This window comes from Gracilinanus agilis, chromosome 4, assembly GCF_016433145.1.
Source record: "Gracilinanus agilis isolate LMUSP501 chromosome 4, AgileGrace, whole genome shotgun sequence".
NCBI classification, from domain to species: domain Eukaryota; kingdom Metazoa; phylum Chordata; class Mammalia; order Didelphimorphia; family Didelphidae; genus Gracilinanus; species Gracilinanus agilis.
The window spans coordinates 447910792-447926136 of NC_058133.1; the positions used below are offsets into that span (position 1 = coordinate 447910792).

The 15345-nt window shown below is 37.5% G+C and overlaps 1 protein-coding gene across 1 annotated transcript in view; it reads right to left on the reverse strand.

Annotated features, from left to right (window-relative positions):
* The window catches only part of DBT (dihydrolipoamide branched chain transacylase E2), a 66059-nt gene extending 51057 nt beyond the window's left edge, over positions 1-15002 (reverse strand). The window contains exons 1-2 of the mRNA XM_044672151.1: positions 14940-15002; positions 1657-1780 (exon numbers count right to left, since the gene is read on the reverse strand). Coding sequence (XP_044528086.1) covers positions 1657-1780; positions 14940-14990 — 175 coding nt within the window. The 5' untranslated portion in view covers positions 14991-15002. The remainder of the gene's footprint in view (positions 1-1656; positions 1781-14939) is intronic.
* Positions 15003-15345: the final 343 nt, after the last annotated feature.

Consider the following 15345-nt stretch of genomic DNA (forward strand, 5'->3'; position numbering starts at 1 on the left):
CTATCTACTATATTACTATATTTTTTACTTCAATAGTACATAATAGTGTAGAGTTGAGTTGGTTCATCAAGGGGTTAAAAGAGGGAAGAGAGGAAAAGTATAACCAATTTAAGAGTGATGGCTAGAAGAGAACTGAGGGGTGGAGGAAATGTAGGTCAAGATGAAAATGGGCTAGAATAGGGGCAGCTAGATGGCTCAGTAGATTGAGAGTCAGGCCCAGAGATGGGAGGTCCTGGGTTCAAATGTGGCCTCAGACACTTCCTAGCTCTGTGACCCTGGGCAAGTCACTTAACCCCCATTGCCTAGCCCTTACCACTCTTTTGCCTAGAACCAATACACAGTATGAATTCTAAGATGGAAGATAAGGGTTTAAAAACAAAAAAAATTTTTTTAAAAGAAAATGAGCAAGAATAGAGATCATAAAGCATAAGGAAAGATTAAATAACAGATCATTTTAGATTTTATGAACAAGAAATCTATAGTATTCTCTGGACCCTGCTCCTGGCTTTCCAGACTTCTTTCTCCACTATTCCCAGTGTCTTATTATTCTGGAGGCTGCCTTCACCACAGTGAACATACAGCTTCTCACCCAGAATGATGCTTCTACCCTATAGTTCTTTCCTTTTGTTTGATTGTTCCCTCCAGGAACTTCCATTTTAAGGAAGGGCCCTTAGGCTAGATAGGTTCAATTCTACATTCCTCTCTGAGCCCTACTCTTAATTATTTAGACTTCTTTCTCAGCCATTCCTCTAACATGAGTACTTCTCCCCATTTTAAACTAACTTTTATGTGTTGTTTTTCCTCATTAGAATGTAAGCTCCTCTAGGGAAAGATCTTTTGCATTTTTTTTATAGCTAGCACATAATGCAGTTGCTAGCACATAGTAAGCAACAAATAAATGCTTAGTAATTTGATTTGACCTTCCCTATCTATCCATTTAGTAATTAGCCAAGCAATAGAACAGAGAGGCAAATTTGATTTGCCATAACACAGAGATTAATCTGTAAATTCATAAATTCTCCAACTGCCTTTAATTTGTGCCTTGACATTTCTTTATATTACAAAGTCACTTAAGATTAAACAGTTGACTAGGTATGTGCTGCATAAATAATCGACAGCCTTTTCCAGAGAAGAGGTTAAAGGAAAGAAATGAAGGGGAAAAGCCACAATCCCAAGATAATGGATCTTTGGGACAGAAATCCCTCTTCTCCCTTGGGTAAATGCAACTAAAGTTATCAGAAGCAAATGTTGAAAAGTGTTCTGTTTCAGAATGTCCTGGTTTGATTTCATCACAGGCCTGAATAATTTGTAAGACAGTTACAAATACTTCATTCAACAATGATGAATAAGGAAGAGGAAAAGACACAGATTCTCCCTTTACTATATACTACATAATAAACATGAGATTGTCATCTCAGACTGAAAGCAAGTAGAAGTACGGAGGATCCATGTGAGGACAACCAATTCCCAATATTAAAACAATTCAAAAACAGAGAACAGGAAAGTGGAACAATTACCTTATTTTACTCTCATAAATTCTTTATATTTACTTTCCAGGTTCTTTAAAGTACTCTGAAGTGCTTGGGGGGAAAATAAACACATATGATACAAAACACTCATCTATATTAAATGTTTCCTGCTAAAGTCCATACTTACTACTAGTTGTTCTCAATAACCGTTGTGGATGACTAAACTGGAAGGAAGAATAACCAAAGAGACATGTATATTTTGGCTTCACAGCATGAATACTCCTGCATATTTGAATATGATTAACACAACTCTAGAAGAATAAAAAAAGGTAAATTTTTTTTAGTAAAAATTATACAATTTCTTGTCAAATACATACTTTAGCATGTCTTTTTAAAATTAAAATTGATATTAAAAACTAGGAGGTAACATAATTATAATGTACAACAATATAGGAATAGGAAACTATCCAACTTACACTGTATGTTTTTTTAATTAGCCCATTTGACACTAATAGCTAATTCATTAAAACTAATATATTTTCATAAGGATTTCTACATGAACATATAAGATTGCTCCAACCAACATAATTCAATAATACAACAAATACTACAACATAACCAAACAACAACATAACAGATCATCTTGTGAGCATAAAAAGGTGTTCCTAATTCCTCTCTCCCCTGAAATAGTATAACTTCCTGCTTGCAATCAGATTTATACCATTCATCACAACTTCTTAGGTAAGAAAAGTATACTTTTCTAATGTGCTCTATATGAAAGCAAAATTAGCTAGAATTGTTAAGAGTCAATAAAATGAATGAAAAAATGAATTATCTGAATTTAAGGAATTATCTGTGAAGTTGGTCCAGATAATCCCTATGGTCTCTTTTAGCTCTAAAAAAAATTATTCCACTCCCCATTTCCTCACTATCCTGTATTGCCCTCATCCCCAATAAAGCAAGATTAGTTTTTCTCATTAATCTGGAAAGGATTCAAGATGCCAGAATAAAGAACAATATGTAAACATTAAGGAAATAAGTAACCTTAGTTAATAACAGTTACCATTTACATAGCCCTTAAAAGTTTACAAAACCTTTTACATACATTATTTCTTTGATTCTCACAACAATGGTAGAAGTAAATGTTATTATTATCTTCATTTTACAGATAAGGAAACTGTGACAGAAAAGTTAAATGGCTTGTCCAGAGTCACACTGTGAATAAATGCCTGAGACAGGATTTAAACTAGTGATTCTAAGTCCTTGCCACATAGTTAATCCAACTAGATGTATGGAACTACTTGAATCAAAACCTGAAATTCTGAAAACATAAAAATTTCACTGACAAAAATTTTTTTCAAGTGGGTGACAGCTATTAAATGGGTTCATATGCTTTTGCACTGGAGGAACCTCTGAAATAATTTAGTCCATCTCCTCATTTCCCAGAGATAAAAAATAAAGTAAATCTACTTAAGTGTCTTGTCCAAGTTTAAACAGGTGGAAAATGGCAGGGTCAAGATCTGAATACTGTCTTTTGAATCTAATCAAACTGACAAGTATTTTTCAAGTGCTTACTACGTAAATGAACCACCTAGCACATAGGAAGCACTTAAATACTTTTTGATTATCTGAATATATTCTGATCCAAACTATTTCAAAGCAAGACGACTTGGTCCCTTTCAGGCATGACACCAAATAGATGACCTACAAATGAAAAAACAATGTGATTTCCTCTTAAAATTACTAATAATGGCTAAATACCTACTAATTACTCTACCCTAAAACATAAAAAACCTTGAATCACTGATTTCTGATTTCATGGAAATCTTTTTCTAAAATAACTATTCTTTTCAAATTTCGAATGTGAAGTCCTATTTTACAAATTTTAATTTCTAATACATAAAAATCTAAAGGACTAAAAATTAAATTTTAAAATAGTAAAGACAACTTTCTCAAATTCTCACAAGTCTTTTCTGTTTCTCTTGGTTTTTTCCCCTTCAACATTATATCTACCTCACACCAGAATAAAATAAAAAATTTGCCTGACATATGGTAGACACTTAAATGCTTGTTCACTTGAAAATTATTTTTTGTAGGATAGACAAAATGAGGCTAAATATAAGAAAACAAGAAATAAAAAATTCTTAAGTGCTATAATTTTTCTCTTTATCCTTAGGAGATGTCATAGGTATTTGGAGATGTTAGTTAGAAGAGAGGTTAGGACTGTGAGAAAGAAATTTACCCTCCCCTCTTTCTGGGGTTGCACAGGTGACATTATCTCCTGTCGACTGTCTGCATGCCTGGCATGAGCTTGAATTTGAACTGGAGGCAAGGATTGTGTGAAGGAAATCACTGAGTGGATTGGGGTATGAGATTGAATGGCAGTGGGGAAAAGGCAGCAATAGAGTCAAGAGATCATGAGACAAGTGGATGTCCCCTATATTGCCCCCTGTACTGCCCTACCAGGCAGCCCAGGCAAAATAGAAAGGCACAGTTAGCTCCTGAGACATGATGTGTGAGAATTAGTGGGCAGAGAAAAATTTTGATAAACCGAGGCAAGAGCAGATTTTGCTCTCTTCTCTTTCACATTTGTTGTTGGCTCATGACTATGTAGGCTTAGAAAGGTCTGTTTTCTCATCTTCAAAATGTTATTCTCTATCTCATATTGTGAGGTTCAAATGTCAGTGTTAAAGTAGTGTTAAATGTAGTGTTAGACCATTTTGCAAACTTTTCAGCAGTCTATATAGATGGCAATTCAACATTGCTGTCTCAATTGATGCCCCCCAAAAAAACATGGCACAGAATAGGTGCTAAAAAATGGAAAAATAAAAGCACATGTAATCCCCCATACATATACACACACCACTCACTGTGGGGTACAAACGAGTGAGGCATTTCTTGCTTTCAAGAAGCTCACATTCTACTGGGAGATATAATATGTTCAGAAATAGAGACTAGAAAATGAATACACACTAACTGGGGATGTGGAACATGAATAACTGTGGCAATTAAAAAGGCTAGTCAAAGGTGGTAAAAGGTGCTAAGCTTCAAATATGCAGATTACTGCAAAAAAAAAAAAAAAAAAAAAAAAACACTTCCCCCTCCCCGCCTCCCTTTGAGGAAGCCATTAAAATTCCCTGAGAGAAATATGGGTTAGGATGGTAACAACTATAGAAGACGAAAGGCCTATGTTCTTCTAGTTCTGGTTCTGTCATTCACTAACAGTGATTTGGGCCTCAATTTTCTACAAGGGGAGTTAGACTATATGAACTCTAAAGTCTCTTTTGGCTTAAATTAAGATTCTATAATACTAAACATTTAGGAAGTAAGCTTTCAAATCCAAGTCCACTGAGTGCTTGGGTAAGGCTTCCCTATTCAACAAAAACTTTTAGGAAAACTAGAAAAACAAGCTGGCAGAAATTAGGTTTAACATAAACAGCTTTATACCATAGTCACAATAAACTAAAAACATATAAGTGACCTAAACATAAAAGATCATCACATTAAAAAAAAATTAGAGGGTAAAGAATGCTACCCACATTCAGAGGAAGAAATGCAGGAGAGGAAACATAAGAAAAACAACTGCTTGAACGCATGGGCTGAGGCGGACATGATTGGGGATGTAGACTCAAAACTACCACACCAATGCAACTAACAACAATTTGGAAATAGGTCTTGATCAATGACACATGTTAAACCCAGTGGAAATGTGCATCGGCCATGGGTGGGGGGAGTGCGGGGGGGGGGTGAAGGGGAAAGTAGGAGCATGAATCATGTAACCATGTTAAAAATGAATATTAATAAATGGTTAAAAAAATTAGAGGACATGGAATGGAAACACCATTTACAACCATGGCCAGAGGTAGGATTTTAATTGAACAAGAGATCAAGACTTAATCAAGGAAGAAAAATGAACAACTTCAAAGATTTTTTACAAGGTCAAAGCTGTGAGAATTAAAAGGGAAAACTGGGGGGAAAAGAGAATTGGATAGATAAATAGTGATGTGGTCAAAAGAGTGCAAACAGGTAGTTTTGAAATAAAATATAAATTATGAACAATTATGTGGGGAAAAACTTCAAACCATTAACAATAAGACACAAATTATTTTAAATCAAGCTCATTAGATTGGCAAGGATGAAAACAATGAAAATGTCAATTTCTGGAAGGCCTGTAGAAGGGCTAAAACATCTATGCATGGTTGGCAAATTGGTCTAAGTATTCTAGTAAAAAACATGGAACTATATCCAAAAAGTCATTAAACTGTCTTTCAACTCAGTAATATTCATAATGAGGCATTAGACCCCAAAGAGATCAAAGAAAGAATCCATATATACAAAAATATTTATAGATATACTTTTTATGGCCAAAATGAACTGGAAACAAAGTGGGTACCTATTAATTGAGAGATGGCTAAACAAACTGTAGTATGTAGCATATCCTAGAGCAGTGATGGCAAACCTTTTAGAGACTGCATGCCATGCCCCTCTCCCCCCACATACTGGGTACACCCCGCCTGTTATGAGTAAGATTAGATTAGCTAGTTATTAGGTATTGATTATATATTGATTAGGAAGTACCTAGCAGGAAGGAGCTGGAGCTGGGAATTCCAGGTTGGAATGAAGGAGGAGGAAGTCTATCTGTTCTGTGTGTGGACTCCATTAGTGGTAGGCAAAAACTGTTGCCAGCCTGGGAGAACTCAGAGCAAAGGACACCTTGCATCCTGTTTTCCCCTGGGATCCTGTGTGGTGTGGCATTTAAGGAAAGAACAAGAGAAGAGGACAGTGCTTCAAGCAAAACCCTTACTGCTTAGTTCCTGAGACAACTGTAGCTCCTGACATCCAGACATCATCAGTGGATTGCAGTGAGAAATCCCAAAGCCACAAAAGCCCCAGCTGTACTCAAACCTGGCAGGTTCCAGGTGTGAGGCAGAAACCCAGAGACTCCAGTATAGCTCCTTAGGCCCTGTTAGTTAGATAGTTTAAATTAGTGTAGTGAATAAGTCCTTCCCTGTCCCTTTGGGTTTTGTTATTAGGTGTTAAGATTTTAGAGTAGTCATTCCTATCCCTCCTTTTAGTTGTTTCTAATTAAAACCCAATTTCACCTTGTTACCTTGTCAGTTAATTCAAAGCCTCTGGCCAGAGTGACAGTTGGTTGTTATTTTTCCAGTTGGGAGTGGTGTAGCTGTACAAGACTTCAGTGATCAGTTTTAGTCTCTCTTACATCCCAGAGAGTGTTCCCACAAACCCCATAGTTGATTTTTAATATCCCTGGTGACCCCATTACTTATACTTATCTTATAGTTTGGCACCCCAGATGGGTGGATAGAGAGACAGACAGGAAGTGAACAGTTGGCCAGCTAGATTTATAAAGGAAGTAAGAGGGGCTTGAACATTCCAAGAGGGAGCTCAACCATTGGGTGAGAGCTGAAAGTTCTCAACCAGTGGTGAGCTGCTCAGAGCTTCTCAGCCCCCACCCCAGGTCATTCATAAATCTCTGTGGGTAGGGGAAAATACTATCAAGCTTGGTGTTGCCCCAGAAAGAGGGATTTTCTTCATTTCTTTTGTTTTTTTTTGTTTTGTTTTCTGTTGCTGTGTTTAATTGTACTTGTATTTAATTAATTGTGTTAGTAATTATTATTAGTCAGAATAGTGGCTAATAATACAATAAATTTTGTTGTTAGTTGGTCTGTTTGGGGAATGATGGGTACAATGGTGATTGAAGATTGGATAGGTTATGTATTTGTGATGTTGTGGAAAGGTGTTTGGGCTATTCCTTACCTGTGGTTTAGAGTTATACCCACGTATTTTAGAGGGATAATGGACTTGGAATTGGCACAACCGATTTTGACAATCAACATACTGGATTTATTGTGTCACATGCCAGTTCTGATTCTGACTGGTTATGTTGTATACAAACTAAGGTGGATATTGTTTCATATTGGGTATTTTGTTAAAATCATTGTGACTTGGTGTTTCAGGGATTCTGAAACCAAAAAAATGTTAAGACTATTACAAATTAAGTTAGATAATTTAGAGTTATGTATGCAAAACGGTTCGTTCTCTGGTCAATCACTTGGTACATCTCACACTGGCAATGAATATATGAACATAGGCATTTCTGACAAAGGTATTCCAACAAAGGCTGAGCTAGAACAACAGGCTCAAAATAAGGCTGAAACCCCCATTAATCTTTTTCCCCTTCGCGATCTTCCCATCGTTCGCGAAGATGGTGTATTCCATGTTAAACAACATACTCGATTCAGATCTGAAGATGTAGATAATCTAAAACATAAGATCCCAAATTTCCACAATGACTCTGGGAAATTTGTGAAGATCTTCAAAGCTTTTGTAAAACAACACGATCCAGACTTTGAAGATTGCTGGTACATGTTAGGGGAGATCTTATCACATAATGACAAAACAAAGTTTGTAGAGGAGACAGGAAACACGGAGGGAATGACACCATGGCCTGTAGATTGGGAGGAACTGGACCTGAATTCAGTTCCTACCTACAGAATGTTAAAACAAGCGCATAAATCTGATTCAGGTTCTAGAGAAGCATGCTAAGCGTCCAAATTCATGGAGAAAATTCGAAAAAATCGGACAGACAGCAGTAGAGACCCCTGCAACTTTTTTGGATAGAATCATAGAGGCAGCAGAAATGTATTTGAACATGAATATTTTAGAAAATACCACCGTAGATCATGTTAAAAGAATTTTTGTCAGAAATTCAGTTCCCCAGGTAAAGAAATTTTTTATGGACAATTACCCTGATTGGAAATTGTTGAGCTTAGACAAACTAAAACAAAAAGCAACATACATTTTTGCCCAAGAGAAGGACAGGAGTAGTGATGACAAGGATGCAATTATTGAAAATCTTAGGAAACAATTAAGGGAGGCAAATTCTCGAGCTGATCAGAAAGAAATAAGTGAAATCAAGGTGGTAGCAGCATTATGGGCAGCAGAAAAGAGAAACAATAATAATAATTATAAGACCAATAGCAATTCAAACAATAGGAACCAGAGGCAGCAATCTTGTTATGTTTGTGGACGTATTGGGCATTTTGCAAGGGACTGCAGATACAGAAAGAGATCATATGGGCAGAGATACAATAATAGCAATGGAAATAATCAGTATAATAATAATAATTATGGTTACAGGGGAAATAATTGGAATAATGGTTTTAGTCAGGGAAATGGACAACAAAATGTATTCCAATGTCAGAATGCATGTTGTCAAGGTGTACAAGCTCCTAATTTGGCAACAACACAGGATTACCTTCATGCAGGAGCCAGGCCAAAGTATAGTCACGTTGTTCAAGGGAATATTACTAATATTACATGAATGGAGGGACAACTTCATTATGAAGGTGTACCTGAAGTTCAGAAGTGATTGATCAAGGAAATGGAACTAAAGTAAATGTTGATGAAATTGTATGTGTTAAAGATGATGATAATGTATTTGTGAATAATGGAAATGGTGCACTTGGTATTAATATTGATTTGATTCATGATAATAAGAATTTAATTAATAATGGTAATGGGTTGATCAGTGTTGATTTAAATGGAATCAATAATAGTTTAATCAATGTGAATGATAATTTGCCCCTCTCCCCCCACATACTGGGTACACCCCACCCCACTCCCCTTACCCCACACAGAGGAGGGAGGAAGTGCTCCCATTGAGCTGCTGGATGGAGGGGCAGGTAAAATGAGGAGTGTCCTCAATGAGTGTAGAGAGGGGGAGGGAAGTAGCCCCAGCTCTGCCACCTGTGAGCTGCCTACCTTACCCCTATGCGCTCCCATTGGGCTGCTGGGCAGAGGGATGGGTGATGTGAAAAAATGTCATTAGGCATGATGAAGAGGGGGAGGGGAGCAGCTCCACTGGAGTCCCTCTGCTTTTCTAGTAACGAACTTTGGGGGTAGGGAGGGTAGCCAACTGCCCACAGAGAGGGGTCTCTGTGCCATCTTTGGCACCTGTGCCATAGGTTTACACATCACTGTCCTAGAGTCATAAGAAATTCAGAGAGGCAGCTCAGTGATGAAATGGATAGTCAGGTACACTTAGGTTCTAAAATCCTCTCAGAAACTTCCTATGTTATATTACCCTAAGCAAGGTACTGGAAGGGGACTTGATAGACTTCTAAAATTTCTTCTAGTTGAGAATCTATGATCCTATGAATACAAAGGAAACAAAGTGAAATTAGCAAAACTAAAAGGACACAATGTCCACATTAATGTAAAGGTAAATAACTTTGAAAGATTTCATAATTCAGATGAAAGCAGTGACTATTCTTGACTCTGGAAGAACAATGATGATGCAATATTGAGATACTCAATTAAATGTATATTTTAGACATGGCCAAAGCATTACTTTGATTGACTGTACTTGTTATAAGTGTGGGGGAGAATGAGTTAGGTGGAAGGAAAGGGAAAAAGAGATGCAGGAGGGATAAAGAAAGGGAGAAAAAGAAAAAATTAAATTAAAAAAAATATACTGAAAGAAAAAAAATCCAAAAGGGACACAAGCAGGAAAATTTTCCTATTATACTCTAAAATTTAAGATCATAAACTTAAGATTGGAACCCCCAAACACCATTTAGTTCACTCCCATCATTTTACAGAAGGGTAACTGAGTTCCAGAGAGGTTAAATGATTTGACCAAGATCCCACAAGTAAGAGGTGACAGTGTCAGAATATGTTCTATTCAATGTATTCCATGCACATTTTTAAAAAACCTATGTAACTGAAGTTTGCTATTTCAGATTCAATGTTATTTTTTTTGTATATTAAGATGTTTGTGTATGTTGATGTTCATAATAAGATTTTTAAAAGTGAATCTTCAAAACTAAACATCAACCCTCCCACCCCCTGAAGAATATTAGGTGCTTTCAAAAACTAAAATAGGGATTTAAATTTGTGTTAAAAAATCCTTTTTTGTGAATCAGTTTCTATGCTACAGGTTACTTGATAGCAAGGTACAATTCAAGTGAGCTATATCAGGGTTTCACGTTATGAAGTATTATATGCTATATTCATTTTATAAATGCTCAAATATATTCAACAATATTTAAAATTTTAGATCATAAGTTTGGAACTGGAAAGAACTTACAACCCTTTATTTAAATTCAGATCAAGGAGGCCTAAAAAGGTTAACTAATTTCCCAAATTGGTAAGTAGTAGAATTGGGATTTGAAACCAATACCTTAGATTCCAAATCCTTTCTACCTTACTAGGCTTCTTCCATTGATCATAAATGAAAGTATTCTTGAGGCAATATGATACAATAAAAAAAGGAATGGATTTGAGATCAGAGAATTTGGGTTCAAATCCTGTTTCTCCTTATTTCTTCTTTTGAACTGAGCAAGTCTGTTCTCTTATCTAGACCTCAGTTCTCTATGCTGTAAAATAAAGATTTTATCTAAATTATTTCTAAGATCTTCCCACTCTAAATCATATGAAATGTTTTATTCTATATATAGGACAGATAAAAAGCATTATATTAATTTTCTAATAATAATATGGCTTTAAAATTCGCATATATATTGTATACATTTGGGACTCATTCCTGACATAGATCATAGCCTCAGCAAACATTAATCTAGATATAGCAATAATATATTGTAGTGAGAGATAGGAAGAATAAGAGTTGAACCTGTAAATCCATCAGAATAATTCCAGAATGAAAAAACTTCTAACAATGGATATAGACACCTTCTCTACAATTTGTAGTCTTAAAGACCTATAGATTGGAGTTAAGAGTAGTTTTGTGTTTTTTTTTAAACCACTTGCAAGAGGGACAAGGGTAAAGGAAGCAGTTGGGCATAGGAAGATAAATTAACACGCATTTATTAAGCCCCCTCTATGTGTTAAGCACTGGAAATACAAAATCATAAATTAAATAGCTCTCATCTATATCAAAATTGAAACTCAAATCAATTTTAAAAAGTAAAGTGAATACAATATACATGCTAACTTAAAACCACATTATCATGAAATAAAGAGAGATAAAATAAAAAGGTAATAAATAAAGATATCTGGAAGTCACATTAGCACAGTGTCTGGAACATAGTAAAGGCAATATAAATGTTAGCTATTATTATTATGATGTCTTATTATCTGGCTTAAATGTGGAATAAATAATTTCATAGGGTTTTGATTTAGAACAGTGATTCCCAAAGTGGGCACCACCGCCCCCTGGTGAGTGCTGCAGTGATCCAGGGGAGGTGGTGATGGCCACAGGTACATTTGGGGGCAGTGAATAGTAACTCTAAAGGGGCGGGGATAGTATGTGACAGGGCAGTTAGAAACCTCTACAACAAACAAACACAGGAATTATATGAACACAATTACAAAACACTTCCCAAAAAATTAAAACTAGATACAAACAACTGGAAAAACATTGATTGCTCATGGGTAGGATGAGCTAACATAATAAAAATGCCCATTCTACTCAAATTAACTTACTTATTTAGTGTCATACCTATCAAACTACCAAGAAAATTTTTTACTGAATTAGAAAAAATTATAACAAAGTTCATTTGGAAGAACAAAAGATCAAGAATACCAAGGGAAATAATGAAAAATAATGTGAAGGAAGGTGGCCTAGCAGTACCAGATATTAAACTGTACTATAAAGCAGTGGTCATCAAAACAATATGGCACTTGGGGGCAGCTGGGTAGCTCAGTGGATTTAGAGCCAGGCCTAGAGACAGGAGGTCCTAGGTTCAAATCCGGCCTCAGACACTTCCCAGCTGTGTGACCCTGGGCAAGTCACTTGACCCCCATTGCCTACCCTTACCACACTCTTCCACCTATAAGTCAATACACAGAAGTTAAGGGTTTAAAAAAAAAAAAAACAATATGGCACTGGCTAAGAGACAGAAGGGAGGATCAGTGGAATAGACTTGGGGTAAATGACATCAGTAAGATAGTCTATGATAAAACCAAAGAGCCCAACTTTTGGGACAAAAATCCACTATTTGACAAAAACTGCTGGGAAAATTGGAAAACAATATGGGAGAGATTAGGTTTAGATCAACATCTCACACCCTAAACCAAGATAAATTCAGAATGGGTGAATGACTTGAATATAAAGAAGGAAACTATAAGTAAATTAGATGAACACAGAATAGTATACTTGTCAGATCTCTGGGAAAGGAAATATTTTAAAGCCAAGCAAGAGTTAGAAAAAATTACAAAATGCAAAATAAATAATTTTGATTACATTAAATTAAAAAGGCTTTTTACAAACAAAAACAATGCAACCAAAATCTGAAGGGAAACTGGGAAAAAATTTTATAACAAAAAACTGACGAAGGTCTAATTACTCAAATATACAAGGAGCTAAATCAATTGTACAAAAAATCAAGCCATTCCCCAATCAATAAATGGGCAAGGGACATAAATGGGTAATTTTCAGATAAAGAAATCAAAAGTATCAATAAGCACATGAAAAAGCATTCTAAATCTCTAATAATTAGAGAAATGCAAATCAAAATACTCTGAAATATCACCTCACACCTAGCAGACTGGCTAAAATGATAGAAAGGGAGAGTAATGAATGCTGGAGGGGATGTGGCCAAATTAGGACATTAATGCATTGCTGGTGGAGTTGTGAACTGATCTAACCATTCTGGATAGCATTTGGAACTATACCCAAAGAGCGCTAAAAGACTGCCTGCCCTTTGATCCAGCCATACCATTGCTAGGTTTGTACCCCAAAGAGATCATAGGGAAAAAGACATGTAGGAAAATATGTATAGCTGCACTCTTTGTGGTGGCAAAAAACTGGAAAACAAGGGTATGTCCATGGTATCTGTTGGTGATGGAATACTATTGTGCTCAAAGGAATAATAAACTAGAGAAATTCCATGTGAACTGGAATAACCTCCAGGAATTGATGCAGAGTGAAAGGAGCAGAACCAGGAGAACATTGTACACAGGGACTGATACACTATGGTAAAATCAAAAGTAATGGACTTCTGTACTAGCAGCAATGCAATGATATAGGACAATTCTGAGAGTTTATGGAAAAGAACGCTACCCACATTCAGAGGAAGAACTACAGGAGTGGAAACACAAAAGAAAAACAACTGCTTGAACACATGGGTTGATGTGGACTCTAAACAACCACCCTAGTGCAACTATCAATAATATGAAAATAGGTCTTGGTCAATGACACATGAAGAAACCAGTGGAAATGTGAGTTGGCTACAGGGGGAGGTGTGGGGTTGTGGGTATGGAGGGGAGAGTAAGAACAAGAATCATATAATCATGGAAAAATTTTTTCTAAAAAATAAAATTAAAAAAAGAAATCTCAACAACATACCAGACCAGAAGTTTTATAGCCCTTTTTAATGTTACACATTTCTTTAGTAGTTTTTACTAAACTAACTAAACTAGCCCTCAGACTCCTCAGAAAAATGATTTTCCATGTATAAAAGACATAGGATTACAATGGAAGCCAGTTATATTGAAATGTTTGTCAACTTCTTAAAAGTTAAGTATATTTTTAAGTTTGTTTTCTTTTGGGTTGTTTTCATTAAAGCCCCTGTTTTAGAGAGTTTCTTAGAACAATGAGAGAGTCCCAGGATCCCAGAAAGAGTGAGTACCTGTCAGAAGTGGGAGTTGAAACCAGGGTCTTCCTGGCTTTAAGGCCTAGCTCTCCATCCACTTATTCCAAGAACACACATAAGGACTGGATGTCTCCAAAGCTTAAAACAGTACTAAGACTTTTGGGACATACTTTATATATACAAAATATGTGAAAAAAAAAATTCTAGGTAATATGGGAGAGAAGTGGGAAGGGGAAGGGAGATGTCAAGAAAATAACATTAATAATGACACAAATATTGAGTGGGGGAGCACTTAAGCACTTTTCACCCAAAACTCCTCAGACCTCCCTTTGCTGGGAGACAAAGCCAGCGAAGCAGCCTCAGCCTGAGTTTAGTTTCCATTCCCGATTCTGAGATGTGGGACTGATGGTGGAAATGGACACGGAAAGGTCCAAAAGGAGACAAGTCAGTGAGAGAAGGGATTGGGAGACTATGGCAAAGGGAAGAACTAGTGCTGGTGGAGGGTTCCGGGCTGGAGACATAGAAGTCTTCGATCCGCAAGTGACAGGCAGGGAATGCCAAGGAGGAGGATGCAGGGCACCGAGGCCAAGGAGTGAGTGACAGGACCCGCGCTGGCGGAGGTCACCTCATAGAGAACGAGGGCGGGCAGACTAACGGAGCAGGGCCGGAGGGCGTCGGGGTCCGGGTTGAGACTCCTCTATGCCTCCTCCCAGAGGCCGCCGTTCCCCGGACCCCAGTGCCCAGTCGGTAGCTTCTCGCTTCCTCTCTTAGACACCCCCTTTCCTAGGCTCCACAACACCCTCCCGTACTCGCGAGGTTATACCCACGGTCTGGACCGTTAACACACCCAGTGCTGGATCCGTGCGCGTCCGTTGGTCCCTTCCTTCCTTACCAGATGCCTGGCGCTCCGACTCCAGCTCCTCAGGACCCTCGCTGCCGCCATCTTACTCCGGAAACAGCCGGTCTCCTCCACACCGGGAGCCGCCTCCGGGTGGCACATTAGGAGGGGGCGGGGAAGCGAGCCTCCCCTTCGACAGCCAATTAGGAGAGGGAGCGCAAGCCTCCCATGAAATGGCCAATAGGAAAGCCAGGGTGGGGTTTGGGGTAAACAGTAGGCTGGGAACAGCGCGGGATGGAATGAGGGGGGAGAAGGGACCCGGCACTATCTAGGTGAGGAACTATTCAGGTGCAGGCAAACCTAACTGCTCCCGTACTCCTTTCCCATTCAGTTTATGTTCGCTTGTGTGTGCGCGCACGCGCGCCAAGGTAGTCCTTCTATGAGCATTTATAAACGCCAG